The sequence below is a fragment of the Saccopteryx bilineata genome, chromosome 1 (assembly GCF_036850765.1).
Source record: "Saccopteryx bilineata isolate mSacBil1 chromosome 1, mSacBil1_pri_phased_curated, whole genome shotgun sequence".
Lineage (NCBI taxonomy): Eukaryota > Metazoa > Chordata > Mammalia > Chiroptera > Emballonuridae > Saccopteryx > Saccopteryx bilineata.
The window spans coordinates 305206430-305231203 of NC_089490.1; the positions used below are offsets into that span (position 1 = coordinate 305206430).

Here is a 24774-nt window from a genome sequence, read left to right on the forward strand (position 1 = left end):
TTAAGCCTGTACTGTTGTGGTTGCAGGGGCCGGCCTCCTCTCACCATCTGTCTGCCTCGCATGCACACAGCATCTGGCTTTGGGAAATAGAATGTGTTGTCAACAAGAAGCTGTGGCTTCTCTGTGCTGGGCAGATTCAGCAGGCCACTCCCCGGACAGGTGACAGGTGCAGCTTTAGGGGTACAGTCAGGGGAGCAGGGAAAGGGAAGGGATTCTACGCAAGGGCTCAGTCCTGCATGACAAATGCTAATAGCAGCCACAAAGGCAACACATTGCTCCAATGGGACACAGGAGGCTTTAATGAGATGCAACTTCTCTGCTTTCCTACAGTGTAGTTCAGTGAACAGCTAGGGAAACTTAATTTCTTTGTACAAAGAAGGGTGCTGGGGGAGATTCTCTGGGGACTTGGAAACAGGGAGTGGCTGGGCTGAAGGGTATCAGGGACAGCCACGTGGGTAAGCTGCCCCTTAATAAGTAGCTCCTTTCCATATGGCCTCTTTAGGTGGGGTGGGGCGGGGCCTGTGGGAGGTCCTGATGTGAGCTGGTTCAGTCGGTGTCAAATCTTTACAGTCCCAGTGCCTGGCATGGTCCCCAGCACTGAGCATGGCCAAAGTGGGGCAAGCTCTGGTGGAGGCCCAACGGGCTTCCTGATGGTTTTCCAGAGCCCTTTCCTGACGCCGTGTCAGTGCAGATGCCTCTCTGCGGGACACCGAGCACCCCTGACACAGCACATGCTACGCTACACTGCCGGTGTCTCCCGTGTCTGACTGTGAGACTCCTGGGTAGACTCCGGCAGGACTTAGCACGTGTTTGTGGAAAGCAGGAAGTCTCCCACGTGCTGGGCACCTCTCCTGCCCGCCCCCTTCCCCAGTGCCCTAGGCCAGCCTGTCCTGGTCCACAGTTAGCCTCCTCCAGGGCAGGGAGGAGCCTTGCTGGGCCTTCCGTGGCCACTCACTACCTTACAGTTCTGCAGAGATCCCGGAATTCCTTCTCCTGGCTCTGATGGGCCTGCAAGCAGGCACCAGGGGGAGGAGCAGGGCATGGGCTGTGCTGGAGTCACCCCTCCCCTGCTCTAGGGCCCTCCCGAGACAGCAAGCCGAAGCGAGAGGAAGTCAACTTCAGAAATAAGACAGTCGTCAGAATCCGACGTACCCAGTTCCCATGTGTGATATCACTAGTAGGCCGGCCGCCGTCACCCGAGGTCCTGCCCAGACCAGCTGCTATTTACATTTTAATTTGATGTGACAAGCTGATAGATTTTTAAAACACCCCAAGGCAGCTCGGCTTTCTCCCTCACTCCTGGCACCTATAGTCTTTCCAACCAATGGCCAGGTCTGCAGATGGAGTCCTGGGCCCCTCCACCCTGCCACTGGGGACATAAACTCTGCACCTACTTGGCCCCTCCGTGGCCCCTTCAGCACTCCCCTTTTCTGGGGTCCCACCTCAGAAGCTGGGCTGGTGGCTCCTTTAGCTCACATAGCACTGGATCATCTTCTGTGAGGAGCACCGTTCTTGTTAAGGTGCCCTGGGGGCTATTAGCTCCTACTATACCAGTGAGGAAGTGGAGGCTCAGAGAGGATAAGGGGTTTGTCTAAAATCACACAGCTAGTGAGTGCCAGGAAGGAGATGAAGCCTCAAGTCCCCTGACAATTCGCAGGTGCCCTTTCCCTTTCCTCTGGTCCTAGTCTAACCTTCTTCTGCCTGGTTGATTTTTCTCCCATCCTGGGCTTTGTCCTAGGACTGGAAGCTGCATTGTGGGAATGACACACTGTGGATGAATCCTGCAGGGACTGCAGAAGGGGGTTGAAAACTGGAGTAGGGCTGGGAGAGGGGGGGTAAGCCAGGCAGGGCTGGGGGCAGGAGTTGGGAGGGAGGCGGTGAGTCAGTCTTTCTGTGTCTTTGTCTGCTTCTCTCTCTTCTATCTGGTGATTGGAGCTCAGCTGGTGTTTCTGACAAGTCTCCAAGTCACCAGGGAGGGAAGACTCAGTTTTGAATACCCAAAGGAGAGAGCAGTGCGTGTGGGAAGGAGGGTATGGAAGAAATAGAACACCACTGGCTGTCAGGAGAGGCCTGAGGAGTGGAACATCGTTCCAAAGGGAAGCCCGGGGCATACCAGCACCCAGCCGTGGGCCTGCGGACATGACCGTCCTAGTCCTTACATCACTGTGTGCTGGGCATGGTTCTGTGTTCTCTCACATGCATGAACTCACTCAATCCTCACAACAACCCTATTTTTATCCCCACTTTAAAAATGGGGAAAGAGAGGCTCAGAGAAGTCAACTGCTCAAGGTCACACAGTCAGTAAGTAGCAGAGCCAAGACTCACACAGGTTTTATCCACAGTGTGACCCTGGTCAGAAAAGGGCAGGAGAGAGAGGGACAGGTACCAAGGATGGGAGTGCAAAGAGTCTAGCTTTTCTGAAGACAGATGCAGCTGGGTTTGGGGGGAAGAAGATTGGTCTGGAGACCAGGATGCCAGCAGATGACGCTCTTTTTGCCTCTCCAGGTGGGTAGCCTGCAGGAGGAGGCCAAGGAGGTAGGTGCTCAGGGTTGGCTACACAGAAGAATTACCCGGAAAGCTTTTTAGACAGTCTTACTGCACAGACACTACCCCCAGAAGCTCTGATTTAAATGGCCCACGGATGGGGTGGGGATGGGGGGCGGCTGGCATGGGTGTTCCTCTTTCATGGCCTGGGGAGAGCCACAAGACTGGGTGATCCTCCTTGCCTGTGTCCCACTCCAGTAGAGGCCCTCCAGCCCCTCCTCTGACTCAGGTGGGCATGGCCTCAAGCCAAGAGGACGGGAAGAAGGGCAGTTCTGGTGTTGTCTACCATCCTCAGCGAAGGGCCCTTACTTCTCAGGATGTCCTTGAGAGGGCCTCTCTAGGGGTCTCATAGGGCTTCCTACCACGAAGGGTGTCTCTCTAGGCAGGCTGAAATGCTGTTCGAATGTCCCCCTCCTTGCCCCTGGGAGAGGCTTTTCAGGGCTGACAGATGCCTAGAAGGCACTTGGGAGTCCTGCGCATTCACCTGTCAGCAGAGCAGGGCTCCCTGCTCAGAGTCCCTCACCACCTTCTGTTTCTGAAAAGGCTGCAAGTGCCCGTTGGAGGTGAGTTCCTCTTTACTGCCATCCCAGCCCATCCCCTCCCTCCCTGCAAAGGCTTGTGTCCCTACTCCTTGTTAACAAGATCCTGACAAGAACTGCAGCCCTGCTGGCTGGTGTGAGATAAGCTTACACGAAGGGGCATTGTTGGCACGGGTGGTGGGCCTGCGGGGGTGGGAGAACTTCTCTGCGCTCCCTCACTGGCTCGATAGGTCAGCAGCAATTCCAGGCATATCCTAGGGAAGGGCTGGGGGGAGGTGCCTTCTGGCATTTGCTTTGTTTTATTCTTTTTTTAAAATAGAATTTATTGGGGTGATATGGTTTCACAGAACCATACAGGTTTCGAGTGTATAATAAAACATTATCTGCACATGGCATGGAGTCCCCCTTGCCCCAAGCAAAGTCTCTTTCCCTCCCCATCCCGCCCACCTTTGGCTCACCTCTTAAAGAACCAGGGCCATGGCATTGTTAATTTGATTGCACCCACTTCGGCTTCTTGTCTCCCCTGATTAGCCAAGCTCCACCTGAAGCATGAGATTAATTCACACTGCACAGAGCAATCAGCTTCAGCTCTGAGAACCGGTGGGGAGGGGCCCGGGGAGCAGGGCTCATGGGATCCGAACTGTACACTGCCTATGTGCACTGGGGACAGACCTGGCAAGGTGTGTGTGTGTGTGTGTGTGTGTGTGTGTGTGTGTGTGTGAGGGGGGTTGGGTGCTGGTGCTTTGGGACCTTTGAGACAAGGACTGAAGTCTCTATCTGCTGCAGGGTGGTCCCAGTTGAGACCCCCAACCTCACCAGGCCTTGCTTTCTTTAGCCATAAAGTGGGACCAGTCAGGTCCTCTCTTGGCTGCTAGCCAAGGAGTAGAAGAGCAGGCGGTGGGGGGTGTTTCCAGGTGAGGGCAGGGGTCTGGTTCTTCCCCAGCCTCTAGTCTTCTGTTCTACCCAGTAGAAAAGAATAGGAATGATTTAAAGTGCCCAATATTTATTGAATGCTTATTGCATGCCATGCATCCCCATTAGCGCTTTATATGAGTTAGTTCATTAAATTCACTCTCCCCATCCCTGGGAGGAGGTAGTATTTTTACTCCTGTTTTAGAGATGAGGGACACTCAACTCTGAAATGACCTCTGAGCACTGGGATCCTTTCAGAAACCAAAGGAGACAAGACCACCTTTAATTACTTGGAAGGTACTTCTGGGTCCTTGTGCTAGAACTGGGATTGGCATACGTTTTCTGCCAAGGGTTGCTAGTAAATACTTTAGGTTTTGCAGGCCATAGGTCTCCATGGAAGAAACTCAGCTCTGCCAAACCAGCCACCAGGCAGACGAGGGCCTAGGCCCAGGCTGCTGACTCCTGCTCTAGAGGTCCATGCACAGGAAAGGTTGAGTTTGTTGGCTCTTGACCAAGAGGGGTTTTGGTTAGGAGACTGGTTAGATTCGGACGAGGGCAGTTGTAGGATGTTGGAAAGGAGAGATTTTCAGCTTCCAAGGTTCTGGGAAGCATGGATTCATGGACAATAAATCACTAGGCATGGGGATTATTGTAGGTTGGACTGAATCTCCCCAGGAGACATGTCAAGTCATAAACCCTGGTACCTGTGACTGTGACCTTATTTGAAAATAGGATCATTGCAGATGTGGTTAAGGGGCCTTACTGGAGAGTAGGATGGGCCCTGGATTTGATATGATTGGCGTCCTTATAAGAAGAGCAGAAGAGACGCATACAAAAGGAAAGTGGTGAGAGATGGAGGCAGAGACTGGAATGACACGTCTACAACCCAAGGAACACCATGATTGCCATTAGCCCCCCGGGAGGCAAGGCGTCCTGCTGCCCCGGAGCCTGCCAAGAGAGCCTGCCAACACCTTCATTGCAAATCTCCAGCCTCCAAGAACAGAGAGAGAATGAATTTCTGTTCTGTTAAACCACCCAATTTGTGGTTCTTTGTTACAATGGCCCTAGGAAATTAATACAAGGTTCCATTGTGTGAAAGAGGTGCTCTGTGCAGAGCATCCGGGATGACAGGTCATAGCCTTCTCCTCCATGGAACTGGAGGGGGTGACCTAAGGTGGGACATCATATGGGCTTTGCTTTTCCCTGCTCTGTGGGGAGGTCACCCCCTCCCCTCTACTTCCAGCCCTCCAGGACAGTAGGCAAGAGGGTACAGGAGCGTGAGGCCACAACCCCTCCCCCCAACACCCTCCCAGAAACAGACACTCAGTGGGTACTCAATAACTATTGAATAACAAATGGACAGTGGCAAGCCTGGACACGAGCAACGTGAACAGGAGAGAATTTTCTTCAGAACCTTAACTTTGAGAGGACTCACATCTTTATAGACCTAAGAGGGCCAGGCTGAAGCCTGTTATCGTGGGCTGGGCATCGTGAGGACTGGGCAGGGAGGGCTGGGGGCCTGGGCTTCTAGGGGGGGTCTACATTTGGCCCACAGGTTACATTATTTCTGGCCTAGAACAGGATACCTGCAGCCCCACAGTAAAATGTGAGTGGGAGCCACAGGGTCACCTGGTCCAGCACACTGTTCTAGGTAGAAATCCTGGGAGAATGTCAACCAGTGTCTGCTGCCTTAGGGCACCCCCATCACTCCTGCCTTGACATGGCTGAAGCAAACCTCCATCTCTCTGCTCTCATCTATCCACTTCTATTTGGGGCACCATCATAATGATCTCTCAGCCCTGAGTTCTGGAATCTCCTCGCTCCTTTTGTTCAGTCCATCATCAGGGCTGGTACCTTCACAGTGACTCTTAGATTCCCCCTTTCTCTTCATTCCTCACTCAAGATCCTAGTATCACATCCAGACTTGGGTGCCAATATTTCCATTCAACAACACCCACATAATCTCCTAATGCCACTCTCCCATCAGCTGTTCTGTTCTCCTCACTGACTCCCACACAGGCTTCCTACCCCAGTGCCTTTGCTCATGCTGTTTCTGTCACCTGCATGTCCTCCTTTTTTCCCTTTGCCTGTCCAAACACTACCTATTCTTTAAGGCTCAAGCCAAATCCCACTCCTCTAAAAAGCTCTGTCTTACCATGTCTGTCCACACTGGTTTTTCCTTCTCTAACCCAACACTGCATGTGTAGTGCTAGACCTTCTAGTACGTGATCTTGCCTTGTTTCCTGAAGGTTTGTACCAGCTTACTAACAAGTCTGTAAATTCCTTGAGGACAGGGTGGTGACTTAATCTTGTCCTTCTCTCTCTAAGACCTTGACACCATGCTAGACACATGAAAGTACATTGTTTGACTGATCCAACAATTTTATTCTTCCCCTACCATTCATAAAGGCTTCAAGTATAAATAGAGGAGCAGTTCTGGGCTCCCCACTTAGGGAAGGGTCTAGAGACACTGCTTTAGCTCTTTGCCTGCCTATATATTTTTTATCTAGTAACTGAGATACCAGTGATGACCTGAACTCCTCGTGACTCAAAATGTTTACTAGCACTTTTTCTTGGTTGGCATGTGGGATGTGTATAATTTTGTTACTCATCGGATCTGTGGGAGCTGAATATAAGGAATGCCCTGAATGGTACTACAGAGCATGGATCCATCTGGAATCTTTTCCAGGCTCATGGGTATAGGGACTGTGGGGGTGAGGGTGAAGAGAGGGTGACGTGCTTCACGCCACCATGCCTATAGCTTCTTAGAAGACGATAAGGGCCCAGATGAGACCCTCGGGACAGGCACTTTTAAATTGGGAATAGAGGTTACATGGATACTGTTGGCCTCTTGAGATCAGTAGGAGAACCCACATTTCTTTAGTTCAGACTTGTCTTTTTATAGAAAACGCTGAAATACCAAGGAAGATGCTGGAACTGGTAACACACGCCCTGTCAAGTCTCAATTGGCATAGCCCAATGTGACCTTCTTGTTGAGTTCCGTTAACGCATTTGGAGCTAAAGGAAGGGGAGAGATGGGTGGTTACCTCTCTGAACAGAGGAGCACACAGTCTCAGGGTCAGGGAGTGACCACAGTGTACACAGGATGTAGTGGGGAACACTGGGACATGAAACCGGGACTTCCATCTCCCTGGTCAAGAGCTTTCTGACTTTTTAATCCATTTACTCATTCTGGCTTCCCTGGGTCCTGCCCGGGGTGGAGAGAGCCTGGATAGCCGATGGCTGGAGACCTCCTGGTGATGGTTCAGTGGGGGACACAGGAGGGAGCCTGGCTTGGTGGCAGGATGCGTCCAGCTTCTCTGCTCGTTTCTGTTTGACGGAGGAGGAGACCAAGTGCTGCTCCTTCTATGAAGTCTGAACATAGATGAGGCCAAAGAGGCGGCTGGATCATCACCTCCATGGAAATCATGGCAGTGGCTCATCACCCTTTCCCCTCCCCCCTTCACCAGAGGCTGTGGGACCAGGTCCCAGGCTTACAGAGACCCTGGCTTGGTGCAGGCCAGGGTGGGGCTCTCCCAGCCCCCTTGAGGTCGGGCAGATGTGGCCACAGCGATGGCAGGGCCAGCACCAGCACCAGCAAAGTGTGACTGCAAGCCCAGCCTCAGCGCTCTGCTGCCTGCCACTCTGCTGCCTGCACCTCTGCTGCCTGCACCTCTGCTGCCTGCACCTCTCCCCGCTGCCTGCACCTCTCCCCGCTGCCTGCACCTCTCCCCGCTGCTTGCACCTCTCCCCGCTGCTTGCACCTCTCCCCGCTGCCTGCACCTCTCCCCGCTGCCTGCACCTCTCCCCGCTGCTTGCACCTCTCCCCGCTGCCTGCACCTCTCCCCGCTGCTTGCACCTCTCCCCGCTGCCTGTACCTCTCCCCGCTGCTTGCACCTCTCCCCGCTGCTTGCAGGTCAGCAGAGGGTCCATCCCACCCACCCCTCACCCATAAAGGCAGAGGGAAGTGCTAAGAGGATGACCTGTGATCCCACATGTGTTTGGGCCAAACCTGAGAACCGGGGTCAGTGAGCGTGCTGGTCCCCAGCAAGGCAAGCCCAAGTGGGCAGAGCCTATGCCAGAGGTGGGAATTCCCACAGAGGGACAGGAAGGTGGGCCCAGCTTGTGAGGAGCTCAGTCTGCTGAGGAGACAGAACCCACCACAAGAGAACACACCAGAAAAGGCAGGCAGTCGCTAGGTCTCAATTCCACCTGTGTGCTGAGAAGGGCTTTATGAATACACGTGTGGACATCCTGGTGCACATGTCCAGGCCCCAGTATTTGTGCTGCAAAAAGTCATCTCTCAGACCTAGGGGTCAAGCTGGGGGCAGGGCCCACTCTTGGGAAGACAGACTGGGGAAGAGGCCTTGGAAGATCCTAGAAATTGGCTCAGGGAATTCAAGCAGGGAATTCCCTGGGTACCCAGAGCATGGTCTAAGAAAAGGAACTGGGAGTGACGTCACGGAAATGGCGCCGTGAGCAGCGCGTCCGACAGCTCTCCCCTAAATCACAACAAATTTATCAACTAGAAACAGAAAAATTTATCCTCGGAGCATTCCGGAGTTCCACACAAACTGATAGCGAAAGGACTGTTATCACTTGAATCTGAGAGACGAGGGTGTGGAGGAAGCTACCATAGGGACGTTCTTTCAAACCGCAAGGAAGTGCGCCTGTGGTGAGTCAGCCCATATACTTGGGAACCGCGAGCCGCTGCGAGCCCCCGAGCCGCCGCCGCAAGCGGCCGCCACGAGCGCCCGGTCCGGTTGAGCACCGCTGACGTTCCCAGTGGCCCGCACACTGCGAGTGGGGGTCGCCGGCCACCGGTGCCCGGAGCGCCCCATTCGCGCGCGTGCCTTGGGCATTCCACGCGCCCAGGGCGCCCTGCTGGCCCGCACACCCAGGGGGCTCCATTATCCTGCGCCTGGTGCGGTCCAGCCGCCAGCGGCGGGGCGAGCGGGAGAGGCTTGGGAGATTCTCTCCGTGGGCGGGGCACCTCACCCAGCCATTCACGCTAACAATCAAGCGTTGGGGGAGGGGCGCGCGCAGGCAGCCTAAAATACCTTCGGGAGCACAGCTGCGACCCAATCACTGAAATTAGCTTAACCCATGAAATCTGCGGACCCTCGGTTCTAATTGATAAGATCTCTCTCAGTTCAGCGATCCAAGACAAGAGGCGTGATATTTTTTAGTGCCTCTCGCTAAAGGGGCGGGGGCAACTTCTGATTGATAGAGCCTCCATATTCAGGGATAAACGCTAACAAGAAGGACTTGGCAGATAATAAGGTCTATACTACACTAGTCATAAGCAGAGACTAGTGCCTCTTCTACCCTGCAAAAACAGGCTACAAAGTGTGGAAAGCCTGGGTTGAGAGGTCCAACTAAATGATAGGCGCTGAACAGTCACCTTGACAACAATTGACTCCCACCCCCGCCTGATTACACTGGAGGCCCTGACTCTCAGAGCCTTTCCCAAAGCCTTGCACTGAGTGGGGATAGAGTGGGGATTTCCCAGCTCTTTGAGCCTCTTACTCCCCAGGCAGAAGCAGTTGCAGCCTTATAGCTGGATCACCAGGCTGCTAATTCAGAAAGGGGGGACTAGGAGAGGGAATCCAGGAAAGCAAACTCTCTCATCGTTGGACCCTGCAAACGCCAACAAGCCTTTACTTCCAGCAAGACTAAAGCCAAATATATGACATTGCCATAGAATCCCATCAACTGCAAATCCCTACCTAAGAGTGACACAGGGGCAGAGCCTGGGGTACAGAGTCACCGACCAGGAAGAGGGAGAGAAAAGAAAAAGAAGTTAACCTCTCAAAATCAAGAAAAACCCACAGACTTTACAACTTGATCCACTAATTTTTTTTTGTTGTTGTTGTTTGTTTCTTCTATCTTTTTGCCTTTATTTCCTCCACCTCGGTCCTTCTATTCTCTGCCCATCTTATGCTTCCCCTTTCTTGAACTACACTACCCATGAGTGTTGCATTTTATTTTTCTTCTTCATCCTCACCCTCCTTTAAGGTTATACTCCAAAACACTTAACTCTCACTCTCTCCTCTTTTGTTTTTTTTTTTTTTGTCTTGCTTTATTTTGTTTTTTTCTCTTCCTATTTTATTTCTTCCTTCGTTTTTCTCTTTTTCTTATTTTTTCCTTTCTATTTGTTTTTTCTTTTCTCATTTTACTTTCCTCCCATATAATCCTCAATCACGAACAAATTAGTTAATTTGGGACTCAAGGCTTTTTTTTGGCTTTATTTCTCTTTTTTGTTTTTGTTTTTATTTTTTTTTCTTGTTTGTTTATTTTTGTGGCATTTTGGGTCCTCCCAACCCAAGGTCTCCATTGTATTTAGTCTTCGCTCCACTTAATAAAACAGATTTTTACTTATTATTTTTATTTTTTCTTCTTTATTATTCTTTTTTGGTCCTTTTTTCTGGTTCCCTCTTATCCCTCTCATTATATCTCTTAGTTGACCATCACTTACAAGCAAATCATCTTATGCTTGTCTAAGATTTTCTTCCTTTTTTTTTTTTTTTGCATTTAGTAGGTCCCTACTCCCTTTTTTTTGCCCCTTGAACTCTTCACCCCAAATCAGGCCCTCCATTATAGGCACGATATTTCCCTGAGGAGGGGAGAGGAGGGAAAGAGAAGAGAGAAAAAAAGGGGGAAATAATAAATTATTACTGTTTTTTTTTGTGGGGTATTTTACCCCTTTTTTTTTTTTTTTTACTTTTTACTCTTTATTAATTCTAATTAGTGCTATCAATAAGACCACCCTCAGATGCCGATAAGAAAGAGGAAATCGAATATTATGGATACAAAAGAAAGAGAGGTAACACAAATAGATGGGGAAAAATCTATGGAGAAAAGACTTAACATATTGGAAGCCTTGGAGCTAAATGACAGAGAATTTAAAATAGAAATCTTAAAAATACTCAGAGATATACAAGAAAACACAGAAAGGCAATATAGGGAGATCAGAAAACAACTCAATGAACACAAAGAATATATTACCAAGGAAATTGAAACTATAAAAACAAATCAAACAGAAATGAAAAACTCAATTCACGAGCTGAAAAACGAGGTAACAAGCTTAGCTAACAGAACAGCCCAGATTGAAGATAGGATTAGTGAAATAGAAGACAAACAACTTGAGGCACAACAGAGAGAAGAAGAAAGAGACTCAAAAATAATAAAAAATGAGAAAGCCCTACAGGAATTGTCTGACTCCATCAGAAAGAATAACATAAGAATAATAGGTATATCAGAGGGAGAAGAGAAAGAAAATGGAATGGAGAATATACTCAAACAAATAATAGATGAGAACTTCCCAAGCCTGTGGAAGCAACTAAAGCCTCAAATTCAAGAAGCAAACAGAACACCAAGTTTTCTTAACCCCAACAAACCCACTCCAAGGCACATCATAATAAAGATGACACAAACCAATGACAAAGAAAAAATTCTCAAGGCAGCCAGGGAAAAGAAGAGTACAACATATAAAGGAAGGCCTATTAGATTATCATCAGATTTCTCAGCAGAAACTCTACAAGCTAGAAGAGAGTGAACCCCAATATTTAAAGCCCTGAAAGAGAGGAACTTTCAGCCAAGAATACTATACCCATCAAAGCTATCCTTCAAGTATGAAGGAGATATAAAAACATTCACAAATACAGAAAAGATGAGAGAATTTATCAACAGAAAGCCCCCACTCCAGGAAATACTAAAGGGGGTTTTCCAACCAGATTCAAAGAACAAAAGAAAACAACACCACAAGTAACAGCTCCACCAAGAACACAATAAAACCAAACTTAAACTGTGACAACAAAGGGAAAAAAAGGGGGGAGAGGATGGAGATTAACAGTAGCAAAGGATGATGAAGTGCAGAAATACTTATAAGATAGGGTACTACAATGAATATGGTAGGTACCCTTTTCATTACTTAATGGTAACCACCCTTAAAAAAACCACCACAAAAACACTTGACTTAAAAAAGGTAGCAACAGAGGAAAGAAGTATGGAACACAAACAAACAAAAACAAATGATAGAAAAACAAAAGAGAAGAATCAAACTAGATACAAAACTAACAGAAAGCAATTTATAAAATGGCAGTAGGGAACCCACAAGTGTCAATAATTACACTAAATGTAAATGGATTAAACTTACCAATAAAAGACACAGAGTAGCAGAATGGATTAAAAAAGAAAATCCAACTATATGCTGCCTACAAGAAACACATCTAAGCAACAAGGATAAAAACAAATTCAAAGTGAAAGGCTGGAAAACAATACTCCAAGCAAACAACACCCAAAAAAAAGCAGGCGTAGCAATACTCATATCTAATAATGCTGACTACAAGACAGAAAAAGTACTCAGAGACAAAAATGGTCATTTCATAATGATTAAGGGGAAGTTGAATCAAGAAGACATAACAATCCTTAATATATATGCACCAAACCAAGGAGCACCAAAATATATAAGACAGCTACTTATTGACCTTAAAACAAAAACTAACAAAAATACAATCATACTTGGAGACCTCAATACACCGCTGACGGCTCTAGATTGGTCATCCAAACAGAGAATCAATAAAGATATAGTGGCCTTAAACGAAATACTAGAACACCTGGATATGATAGACATCTACAGGACACTTCATCCCAAAGCGACAGAGTATACATTTTTCTCTAGTGTACATGGAACATTCTCAAGAATTGACCATATGTTGGGCCACAAAGACAATATCAGCAAATTTAGAAAAATTGAAATTGTACCAAGCATATTTTCTGATCATAAAGCCTTGAAACTAGAATTCAACTGCAAAAAAGAGGGGGAAAAACCCACAAAAATGTGGAAACTAAACAACATACTTCTAAAAAATGAATGGGTCAAAGAAGAAATAAGCGCAGAAATCAAAAGATATATACAGACAAATGAAAATGAAAATACAACATATCAGAATCTCTGGGATGCAGCAAAAGCAGTAATAAGAGGAAAGTTCATATCACTTCAGGCCTATATGAACAAACAAGAGAGAGCCGAAGTAAACCACTTAACTTCACACCTTAAGGAACTAGAAAAAGAAGAACAAAGACAACCCAAAACCAGCCGAAGAAAGGAGATAATAAAAATCAGAGCAGAAATAAATGAAATAGAGAACAGAAAAACTATAGAAAAAATCAATAAAACAAGGAGCTGGTTCTTTGAAAAGATCAACAAAATTGACAAACCCTTGGCAAGACTCACCAAGGAAAAAAGACACAGGACTCAAATAAATAAAATCCAAAATGAAAGAGGAGAGATCACCACAGACATCATAGATATACAAAGAATTATTGTAGAATACTATGAAAAATTATATGCCACCAAATACAACAATCTAGAAGAAATGGATAAATTCCTAGAACAATACAACCTTCCTAGACTGAGTCATGAAGAAGCAGAAAGCCTAAACAGACCAATCAGCAGGGAGGAAATAGAAAAAACTATTAAAAATCTCCCCAAAAATAAAAGTCCAGGCCCAGACGGTTATTCTATCAAACATTCTATCAAACATTCAAAGAAGACTTGGTTCCTATTCTACTGAAAGTCTTCCAAAAAATTGAAGAAGAAGCAATACTTCCAAACACATTTTATGAGGCCAACATAAACCTCATACCAAAACCTGGCAAGGATGGCACAAAGAAGGAAAACTACAGACCAATATCTCTAATGAATACAGATGCTAAAATACTAAACAAAATACTGGCAAACCGAATACAACAACATATTAAAAAAATAATACATCATGATCAAATGGGATTCATCCCAGAATCTCAAGGATGGTTCAACATACGCAAAACGGTTAACGTAATACACCATATCAACAAAACAAAGAACAAAAACCACATGATCTTATCAATAGATGCAGAAAAGGCTTTTGATAAAATACAACACAATTTTATGTTTAAGACTCTCAACAAAATGGGTATAGAAGGAAAATATCTCAACATGATAAAGGCCATATATGATAAACCATCAGCCAACATCCTATTAAACGGCATAAAACTGAGGACTTTCTACCTTAAATCAGGAACAAGACAGGGTTGTCCACTCTCTCCACTCTTATTCAACGTGGTGCTAGAAGTTCTGGCCAGAGCAATCAGACAAGACAAAGAAATAAAAGGCATCCATATCGGAAAAGAAGAAGTAAAGCTATCACTTTTTGCTGATGATATGATCCTATACATCGAAAACCCGAAGGACTCCACAAAAAGATTATTAGAAACAATAAACCAATACAGTAAGGTCGCAGGATACAAAATTAACATACAAAACTCCATAGCCTTTCTATATGCCAACAAGGAAATATTAGAAAACGAACTCAAAAAAATAATCCCCTTCACGATTGCAACAAAAAAAAAATAAAATACCTAGGAATAAACATAACAAAGAACGTAAAGGACCTATATAATGAAAATTACAAAGCATTGTTAAGGGAAATCGAAAAAGATACAATGAGATGGAAAAATATTCCTTGTTCTTGGATAGGAAGAATAAATATAATCAAAATGGCCATATTACCCAAAGCAATATACAAATTTAATGCAATTCCCATCAAAATCCCTATGAGATTTTTTAAAGAAATGGAACAAAAAATCATCAGATTTATATGGAACTATAAAAAACCCCGAAGAGCCAAAACAATCCTAAGGAAAAAGAATGAAGCTGGGGGCATTACAATACCTGACTTTAAACTATATTATAGGGCCACGATAATCAAAACAGCATGGTATTGGCAGAAAAATAGACACTCAGACCAATGGAACAGAATAGAAAGCCCAGAAATAAAACCACATATATATGGTCAAATAATCTTTGATAAAGGGGCCAACAACACACAATGGAGAAAAGAAAGCCTCTTCAACAAATGGTGTTGGGAAAACTGGAAAGCCACATGCAAAAGAATGAAACTCGACTACAGCCTGTCCCCGTGTACTAAAATTAATTCAAAATGGATCAAAGACCTAAATATAAGACCTGAAACAATAAAGTACATAGAAGAAGACATAGGTACTAAAATCATGGACCTGGGTTTTAAAGAACATTTTATGAACTTGACTCCAATGGCAAGAGAAGTGAAGGCAAAGATAAATGAATGGGACTACATCAGAATTAAAAGTTTTTGCTCAGCAAGAGAAACTGATATCAAAATAAACAGACAGCCAACTATATGGGAACTGATATTTTCAAACGACAGCTCAGATAAGGGCCTAATATCCAAAATTTACAAAGAACTCATAAAACTCAACAACAAACAAACAAACAATCCAATAAAAAAATGGGAAGAGGACATGAACAGACACTTCTCCCAGGAAGAGATACAAATGGCCAACAGATATATGAAAAGATGCTCAGCTTCATTAGTTATTAGAGAAATGCAAATCAAAACTACAATGAGATACCACCTCACCCCTGTTAGATTAGCTATTATCAACAAGACGGGTAATAGCAAATGTTGGAGAGGCTGTGGAGAAAAAGGAACCCTCATTCACTGTTGGTGGGACTGTAAAGTAGTACAACCATTATGGAGGAAAGTATGGTGGTTCCTCAAAAAACTGCAAATAGAACTACCTTATGACCCAGCAATCCCTCTACTGGGTATATACCCCAAAACCTCAGAAACATTGATACGTGAAGACACATGTAGCCCCATGTTCATTGCAGCACTGTTCACAGTGGCCAAGACATGGAAACAACCAAAAAGCCCTTCAATAGAAGACTGGATAAAGAAGATGTGGCACATATACACTATGGAATACTACTCAGCCATAAGAAATGATGACATCAGTCATTTACAGCAAAATGGTGGGATCTTGATAACATTATAAGGAGTGAAATAAGTAAATCAGAAAAAAACAAGAACTACATGATTCCATACATTGGTGGAACATAAAAATGAGACTAAGAGACATGGACAAGAGTGTGATGGTTACCAAGGGTGGGGAGGGGAGGGAGGACATGGGAGGGAGGGAGGGAGAGAGTTAGGGGGAGGGGGAGGGGCACAGAGAACTAGATGGAGGGTGACGGAGGACAATCTGACTTTGGGCGAGGGGTTTGCAACATAATTTGATGACAAAATAACCTAGACATGTTTTCTTTGAATATATGTACCCTGATTTATTAATGTCATCCCATTACCATTAATAAAAATTTATTAAAAAAAAAAAAAAAGAAAAGGAACTGTATTATCAATAAGACAGGTAATAATAAGTGTTGGAAAGGTTGTGGAGAAAAAGGAACCCTCATTCACTGTTGGTGGGAATGTAAACTGGTACAGCCATTATAGAAAAAAGTATGGTGGTTCCTCAAAAAACTAGTAATAGAACTCCCATATGACCCAGCAATCCCTTTACTGCGTATCTTCCCCCCAAAACTCAAAAACATTGGTAAGTAAAGACACATGCACCCCATTATATCATCACAGCATTATTCACAGTGGCCAAACATAGAAACAACCAAAGTGTCCCTCAATAGAAGATTGGATAAAGAAGATGTGGTACATATATACAATGGAATACTACTCATCCATAAGAAATGATGACATATTACCATTTACGACAACATGGATGGACTTTGAGAACATTATACTGAGTGAAATAAATAAATCAGAAAAAGCTAAGAACTGCATGATTTCACATATAGGTGGGACATAAAGCTGAGACTCATGTTTGACTTTGGGTGATGGGCACACAACACAATCAACAGTTCAAATGGTATAGAAATGTTTACCTGAAACCCATGTACTCTTATTGATCAATGTTGTCCTGTTAAATATAATTTTCTAAATAAAATTAAAAAAAAATAGAAAGGGAGCTGCAGGCTCTGGGCAGCCATTTTCTTTGGCCATAGACTCCTTGCCCCGTGGGAAGGATGGGGTCAAGGAGGGCAGAGAGGCACTCTAGAGCAGGAGTCTCCGTCACCAGGTTAAGGGAGGTGCTGCTCCTGGGAATGAGGAGGTGTTTGCTTTGGGCAAACTTGAAATCCAAACCATCTCAGATCAGTGGAAGATCAGTGAATACACAGTTGCTTTTCCAAGGTTTCACATCCTGACCTCTGCACCATGGACAACTGCTGGCAGGTGATCTGGTCTACCCAGGGGCTTCGTTCTGTTTGCGTGGGCTCCCTCCACTTCCCCAGTGTCCGCTTGGCTGTGTTCTCCTTCCTCCTGCCTTCCTGCGATTCTGCAGCTGAGGGTGTGCTTGCAGAGGGCTCTTGGATTTGGCTTTAATTGGTCTAACATCTTGTTAAACAAACAAATCAAAACTCAGACCAAACAAAGCTCTTTTGGCTTCATTTGGTCATAGGCTTTGCCTTGGGCTAATCACTGGAGTCTTCACCGAGCAGAGGGGAGTTTGGGGCATGTAACAGGACCTGTCCTAATCAGGTAAGGTGCTGTGCAAGGGACCACTAGTCTTGGGAGGTACTGCCCCACAGGGGTAGCATTGAAATGCAGCCAGCCTCCTGCAGCCCAGACTAAGCAGCCTGGTTTGTACCTGCCCTCAGTGAAGCATTCTCTTAGAAAATGTTTTATTTTTTCTCTCTGTGTGTCAGCTGGGGCAATTATGTCATTATGTGTGTGTATGGTTTTTTTGTTGTTTTTTTTTACATTTTAAAAGGTAGATAAAAGGTAGCTCTGCGGAGTTGGTATTTTCTTATTAATTACATTTTTCAACCAAGTTCTCGGAAGTGGTCTGGTACCCTGAAAGGACCATATACCACTAGAATCATAGACTGTTGAGCTGGATGGGATCTTGGGATCAGCTGATGACTAGGTTCAAATACAGGCCTCTTATTGCACAAATGAGGAAGTTGGGGAAAGGACGGACAGTGAGTCACTGAGCTGGAACCAGCAGTCTCTGTCTCTCGCCTATGCTCTTTCTACCAAACCATGAGACTAAGATCTCAGCCGGGACTATATCACCCAATGACCTTCACCCAGACCTTCTGAGAAGGAGCTTCTGCCTGCCATCTTCACAGACAAGGTCTGGGGAGAGCTTTATAAACTATCAAGTCCTATACTTGTGACGGTGGCGAGGCTGGGCCGACTGTTCAGGCACGCATGGTCTCGGCCAGCACCAACATGTTGGGGGCAGAAGGAGGTGGGGTCTGGTTGGTTGCTGGCAAGGATGTCCAGCAACTGTGGAAAAGCACCTGTCCACTCTAACACCGCCTTAGCAATCTGGAGCCCTGAGCAAGGAAGGGTTCTACACGGCAATCCTCTAAGCACTAGCTCTAGAATCCCAACTCTCACCACACCCTGGGGCTTCTGGAATTCTGGTTTGGCACCTAATATCAAGAGTCAATGTTCCACAGAAAGACAACATTCAGCTTCCAAAACCCACAAGCACCTCACATTCATTCTCCCTGTCCATCCTCCCTCCACTTTCTTCTAGCCCCCATCCCTACCAGATGACAGTTATGGCCCTTCCTGACTCTGTGCCCTTGCCATGCTGCTTTCTCAGCCTGGAATGGAATGGCCTTTGACCCTATTGGTTCTTTTTTTTTTTTTTTTTAGACCCTATTGGTTCTTGTCAGAAGCCTTCTCGTCCTTCAAGTCCTACTTAGTGACTACATTTGTGGAGCTTTTCTTGACATTCTCTTATTGGCCCCAAAAGTGAAAATTGGTTACTTCATCCCTGATTCTCTTTGTATCATCACCATGTTCATTGCTTTTAAAAGCACTTGCCATTTTGTATATGTGAGCTGTTTTGAGTATATGTCTATCTCCTCTTTAAGATTCTAAATTCCCTGAGAATAGCAACTTTATTTCACTCATCACTAGATTTGTAGTACTGGATAGCAGTGATTACCGATTACTGAATATGTGTTTTGTGCCAAGCACTGTGCTAATTGCTGTAAAAGTAAGCCTCACTTAAACCTTACCAATGAGCCTGACCAGGCGGTAGTGCAGTGGATAGAGCATTGGACTGGGATGCGAAGGACCCAGGTTTGAAACCCTGAGGTCGCAGGCTTGAGCATGGGCTCATCCAGCTTGGGCATGGGCTCACCAGCTTGAGCACGGGGTTGCTGACTTGATTGTGGGATCATAGATATGACCCTGTGGTCACTGGCTTGAGCCCAAGGTTGCTGGCTTGAAGTCCAAGGTCATTGGCTTGAGCAAGGGGTCAATTGCTCTGCTGTAGCCCCCCGGTCAAGGCATATATAAGAAAGCAGTCAATGAACAGCTAAGGCACTGCAATGAAGAATTGATGCTTCTCGTCTCTCTCCCTTCCTGTCTGTCTGTCCCTATCTGTCCCCCTCTCTGACTCTCTGTCTCTGGAAAAACAAAACAAAAAACAACAACAAAAACCCTTACCGATGAGTTAAAAACTTACAGAGGAGAAAATAGTGCTTAACGAGATTATTGTCTAAGATTGCACAGCTATCAAAAGGCAGAGCTTGGATCTGAACCCAGGACTATGCTCTTAGCCATGGAGTTTTGTAAACCTCTTAAATGAGTGCTCAGTGAGAATCCATTAGTTATCACTGGAAACCAGGAGGGTCAATGTCTGGACATGCTCCAGCAGAAGCCAACCACAAATGTCTAATTTGACACGTGGATGCTTTTCATAATGTATGTCTCTTTGATATAGTATTTACTTTCTTAATTCTACTTGGCCAAAGTGGGGAGTGAGGTCAGTTTGACTCCTGAGAGTTCATAGAGCTGTGCAGCCTGAAAAGGTGAAGCTGTATTGGGTCCACATTTCCCTGAGTGTGTTAGAAGCAGCGAGGCAAGTCTTAAAATTGGCTTCGCGAATGGCAGGTCCTTCTATAGTCAGCTCTGCAAGTGGGTAAGGGGAGTGTTGGTGGCTATGGTATATTTGAGATGGGTTAAGGGATGACAAGGAATGGCTGTCCCCTGGCAATCCCATTGGTAACTCATGCCTGGATCCTCAAGGTTCTCGCCCCACCACCTAACAATAATTGTTTTATCAAACAAATAGATCACTTGATATAATGATTCAGATAGAATTGCCAACCTCCAGATCAAAGTAAAATGAGAGGTCACATGGTCCCTTGACCATGTCCTTTTGAGTGAAGTCAGAGTTGCCGAAGTGGAAGAGGGCTGAGGGAGAATGGAGAGGGAACAGAGGAGGGCGAGGGCACTGCAGGCAGGGGTGGATGTGCAGGAAGAGGACTGAGCTGCATTCCCTGGAGCACCGTGCCCGTGTGAAGGTGGCGGAAGGCTGAGGGCAAGTTCCCAGGGAAGGTCAGGGCACTCCTGCCCCATGCTCTCGGCAATGCCACACTGTCAGATGCACAGCCAGGGACTGTGTAGCATTATCAGGCTGCTGTAGAAGGGCAGTCAGGCCCTCCGGCTCCAGCCAGAGTGCCCAGCCATGCTTAGGCACGCATGTTGACTGCCCTCAGGCCTCAGAGCCCCTGGTCCTGCCGCCTCTGCGCCTGCTGGCATCCCGTGGCACGGAGGCCTCCAGCATGGCTGGGTAGGTCAGTGGGAAGAGTGGGACTGGAATGAAAGGGGATGTTTGCGATGGAGAAAGGGTGTGAGGAAGAGGCGCCCTGATAGAGTCCCGTGTGTGAGGTTTGGGGATGTGGTGTGCAGAGGCGTGTGATAGAGCTGAAGGTTCTGTGAGGGGCGGGGGTGGGGAGTGGCGAGGGCAGGCCGCACTGGGAGGCCGAGAGACGCTGCAGACAGCATGTGAGGAAGGTGAGGTGACTGGGAAAGCATGACCTGGAGGTGTGAGATGGAGCAGATGCAGGAAAGGTGTGTGCGTGTGCATTGCTGTGGAAGGAAGCAAAGTAAAGTGACAAGGCAGCTGAAATTAGGACAAGGGAGACGAAGAGCAGGAACAAGGCACAGACCCTGCCCACAGTGATTAATGAGAGGGCTCAGAGATTACCACGGGAGGAGGGGCCAGAGGTCACCGCCACCGTGCTCACAGGGCTGCCCTGGGTCTACAAGACGTGCTTTCCTGAACACCCCAGTGTGCTTCCCAGCCTCTGCCTGGCTTGGGAACTGAGGCCCGAACAGAAAAATTCAGGCCCAGAGTGGGCCCTACGACATCAGGGACAGCCCGATGCGAACCGGGTCTCCTCACACACAGCCCACCTGATCACCAGACCGCCTGGGGCCCAAGTCTTCTCATCTCCACAGAGAAACCATGTAGCCAGAAAGCCATGGCCATGCTTGCTCAGCGGACTCCCTTAACTGAGAGAAAATCAGAAAAGACCCTCCCTCCTCAAAACTGTCTGAGCATTTGGGTTCATCTCTCCTGTTGACATGGGGAGAAAAGGATCAGATACCAAGGATAGTTCCAGAAGCATCTGTGACTCCTCTTGCCTCACACAGGCAGAATTAGCAAAGTTCTCCCTGGCCGAGGGATGTAAATTGATTGTCTGGTTTTATTAAGGACAAAGTACTTTTTGATAGCATGAGGGAAGTGGCTCCCCAGGGCAGGGATTCCGGCTCCGAGCTCCCGCACATCGATCGCCTGGGCTTCCCTGTCTGGTGCTGAGCCAAGCAGAGGGCTTGGAGAGCGCTAAAGAAGCTATGATTCATAAAGGGAGGAACTCCCCGGGGGATGCTGAGCGGACCATTGCTGGGCCTGGCTCTCAGCGGCTTTCTATGCGTACCCTGGAGACACTGCTCTCAAAAAGAACAAAACTGGTAGCTAAATCTTTGCTGGCCTACTGGGTGCCAGTTACCACACTGGCTGCTTTACACACATCATCTGACTTATTCTTGACACAAAACGTAACAGGTAAGGCATTCTTATGACTCCCATTTTACGCATCAGGAAGATGAAGGACAGAGAGGCCAAGTAAATTCAGGGAGGCCACAGTGATTATGACCGGGAGTCCAGATTCACACTGAGGTTGATCAGACTCTAAAACTCACTGTCCTCTGTGGCCTGTGGACACTGTCCTTATGACATGATTCCTGGAGGCCCCCTGTGCAGACATCTACGAGTGTGAAGGGTTAGAATCACAGAGTTGGAATGTGTGTCTGTGGTGACAGAATCCAGGGATATTCTGAGCTTCCAAGGTCATCAGGACTGGCTCTGTGCCCGGGGACTTAGAAGCCATTGAGAGAGCACCAAGTCACAGAGTGTTACTGTTCTTTTGGCTTTTCTGATGCATCTCTCTCTTTTTACAATCAGTTCCTGTGTTATTCCCACCAGTGTTGTGGGACAGGTGGGCTGGGAACGAACCTCTAGCCCAGGTGAAGGCACGGGAGCCTAAAGAGGTAAAGGGACTTGTATAAAGTCACACAGCCCCTCAGGCAGATCTGAAATCGGAACCCAGGTTCTCTTCTATATTGTGTATGTGGCATCTTCCGTCCCAAGCATAAACAGGTTATTATATACAACTGGGTGTAAACTAAGTAACAGAAACAAATTGTTTGCTATAACTATTCAGATAGAATTGCCAACTGATAGATAAAAGTAAAGGAGAAATCACATGACCCTTGAGGAAATCATGAACTTATCATGGCTAGAGGGGGGTGAGCCAGTCAGGGTGAGGCCATTGTTTTAGATGACCATGGTTTTGAATCCCCCATTCAAGGGTCACAAGCCCACCTCTGATGAGGAATTCTCCCTGCCTCCCCTCACAGATGGAACAATGGGAAACAAGAGGTGGGCAGGTGAGTGCAGAGACGAGCCCTGGCCTGTGGTCAGGGCTGCGGGGAGGGCTGCCGGGCAGGACTCACTCTTGACAGTGAGGAACATGGACTTGCTGATGTCGGTGCCCACGCCGTTGCTGGCCTGGCAGAGGTAGTAGCCGATGTCCTCTTCTAGAACGTGGCGGATCAGCAGTGAGCTGTTGGGCAGGATCTGGATGCGGCCCGTGAGGGGCACTGGGTGGTACTGCTGAGGGTTCCCACTCCCTGGAAGGAGGCAGAGGTTAGAAGGGCCGCCAGCTAGGCTAGGGAGTGAGCTGGGTGCACTGGAGTGCCCCAGTGAATGGGCCTGACGCCTTTCTCTTGCAGACCTAGGGCCATTTTGTAGCATTCCCACACAACTCCTATTTCCTGGGCAACAAGGAAAACACTCACAGAGCACCGGTCTGAGTAAGGAGATGGAGGTGGAATGCCCACCTTGGCACTGAGCTTCCTTGGGGTAAGTTCCTCAGAGAGGAAGAAAGAAGAATCTTCAGGCAACTTGGCAGCAGACAAAGGGAAGGCTGAGCTCTCCAATGGACGCTTCCTGGTCTTGGCCAGCCAGGTCCGGAAAGCAGGCCAGCTGTCCTCCAAGGGGGCTTTGGGTACCACCCCCCGGTTCGCCCAGTGTTAGCCCTGCACACGGTCTCAATGAGAGGTTGGCATGGGGCTTAGTCAGAAACCAAATGTGTCCTTGGAATAAAGCTGGGCTCTAAGAAGGACCAAGATCTCAGAATAACTAGTGAGAAGCAGGGCTGATGGGGCTCAGGGACCTCGGATCAGAGGGTGGGGTCAGGGCAAGTGGAGCGCACTAAGTTCTAGGGCTGTCAGGGAAGGGGAGAGGTCAATTTGTAGGGACAAAAGGAAATTTGGAGTCAGAATGATAGCTATCCCTGGCCCAGATCAGAGGTAGCCTGGAGGCCCCTCACAGCTCAGAACCCAGGGTTCCCACCTGAGGCTAGGGATCGTGTGTGGGAACCAGGCCCGCGTCACTCAGCTTCCTCCCTTCCCTCTCCCTGGCTACTTGGGATGCTGGCTGGCCAGGCACTTACCCTTGGCATGTTTCCACATGACCTTGGGTGGAGGGTAGCCGTCCACTGAGCAGTTGAGCACACCAGCTTTGCCGTAAATGCCATCCTGGTTGTTGGGCTGCACCACGAACCGAGGGGGCACTGCAGAAAGAGGGAAAGGTGGGAGAAAGACCAGCTCAGTCTCCGAGAGGTCTCCTGGGGCTTCAGGCCCTTTCCAGTCCACGTCAGGCCCTCCGGGACTGTTCCAAAGGTGGGCCTGGCAGCTCCCGAACCAGAGATGCAGAGAGCTCTTGCTGAGTCCTGGGCTCGGGGTGGGGAGTTCTGAGTTTCAATTCTGGTTTGCCAGCGGCTAACCGAGTGGGTGTCTCCTCACTAGGCCTGTTTCGCGGCCTGGAAAGTAAGAGGTTTGGACCTCTTGATCTTGAAGGCCCGAGCCAAAACCGAGCTTCCATAAGCCCGTGATTCAACCCCGAAGCCTAGAGATGTTTAGCAGCGGGCAGAGCTGGACTCTCCCTCCATTGCCAGCCTGCCTTCACTTACCACGCACGATGAGCTGGCGCTCCCGGCTCACGGTGGCCGCCGCGTTGCTGGCGATGCACGTATAGTTGCCGTTGTGCTTGAGGGAGACGCTGGAGATCTGCAGGGAGCTCATGAACTCTTTGCTCTCGATAGTCACACCCGAGCCCGAGATGATCACCTGCCCGTCCTTCCTCCAGGTGATGCGGATGGGCATGTCCCCTGAGGACACCACGCAGGGGATGTAGAGCAGCTGGCCAATGGAGGCGGGTGGGAACTCGAAGGGCTGAATCAGAGGGGGCACTGGAAGGCAAGGGGCGCGCTGCAGTCAGGCCCTTCGGTCAGTCCAGCCCGGCCAGCAGCACCGCTGCGCCCTCCTCCTCCCCAGGCTCCTCCCTACCCCAGCAAGAGCTGGGAGCACAGTCCTCCTGCCTTGTCTTCTTGTGTATGCAGCATCTCTGGGGGTGTCCTACCACTGTCCCTTGACTGCCACCCCCTTTCTCGCACAGGCCTTACACTGTCTCTGTTGAAGGCCTTGGTTGGCTGGCTTTAAACCTGACCTTTGGACTTGCCCTG

General features: G+C 47.8%; 1 protein-coding gene across 2 annotated transcripts in view; it reads right to left on the minus strand.

The window, feature by feature from the left end:
• DSCAML1 (DS cell adhesion molecule like 1) overlaps positions 1-24774 on the minus strand; it is a 400280-nt gene that overhangs the window by 81447 nt on the left and 294059 nt on the right. For both annotated transcript variants that reach the window (XM_066245669.1, XM_066245662.1), the window contains 3 exons: positions 24223-24501; positions 23704-23823; positions 22703-22879 (listed from right to left, as the gene is read on the minus strand). In XM_066245669.1, the coding sequence (XP_066101766.1) occupies positions 22703-22879; positions 23704-23823; positions 24223-24501 (576 nt within the window). The remainder of the gene's footprint in view (positions 1-22702; positions 22880-23703; positions 23824-24222; positions 24502-24774) is intronic.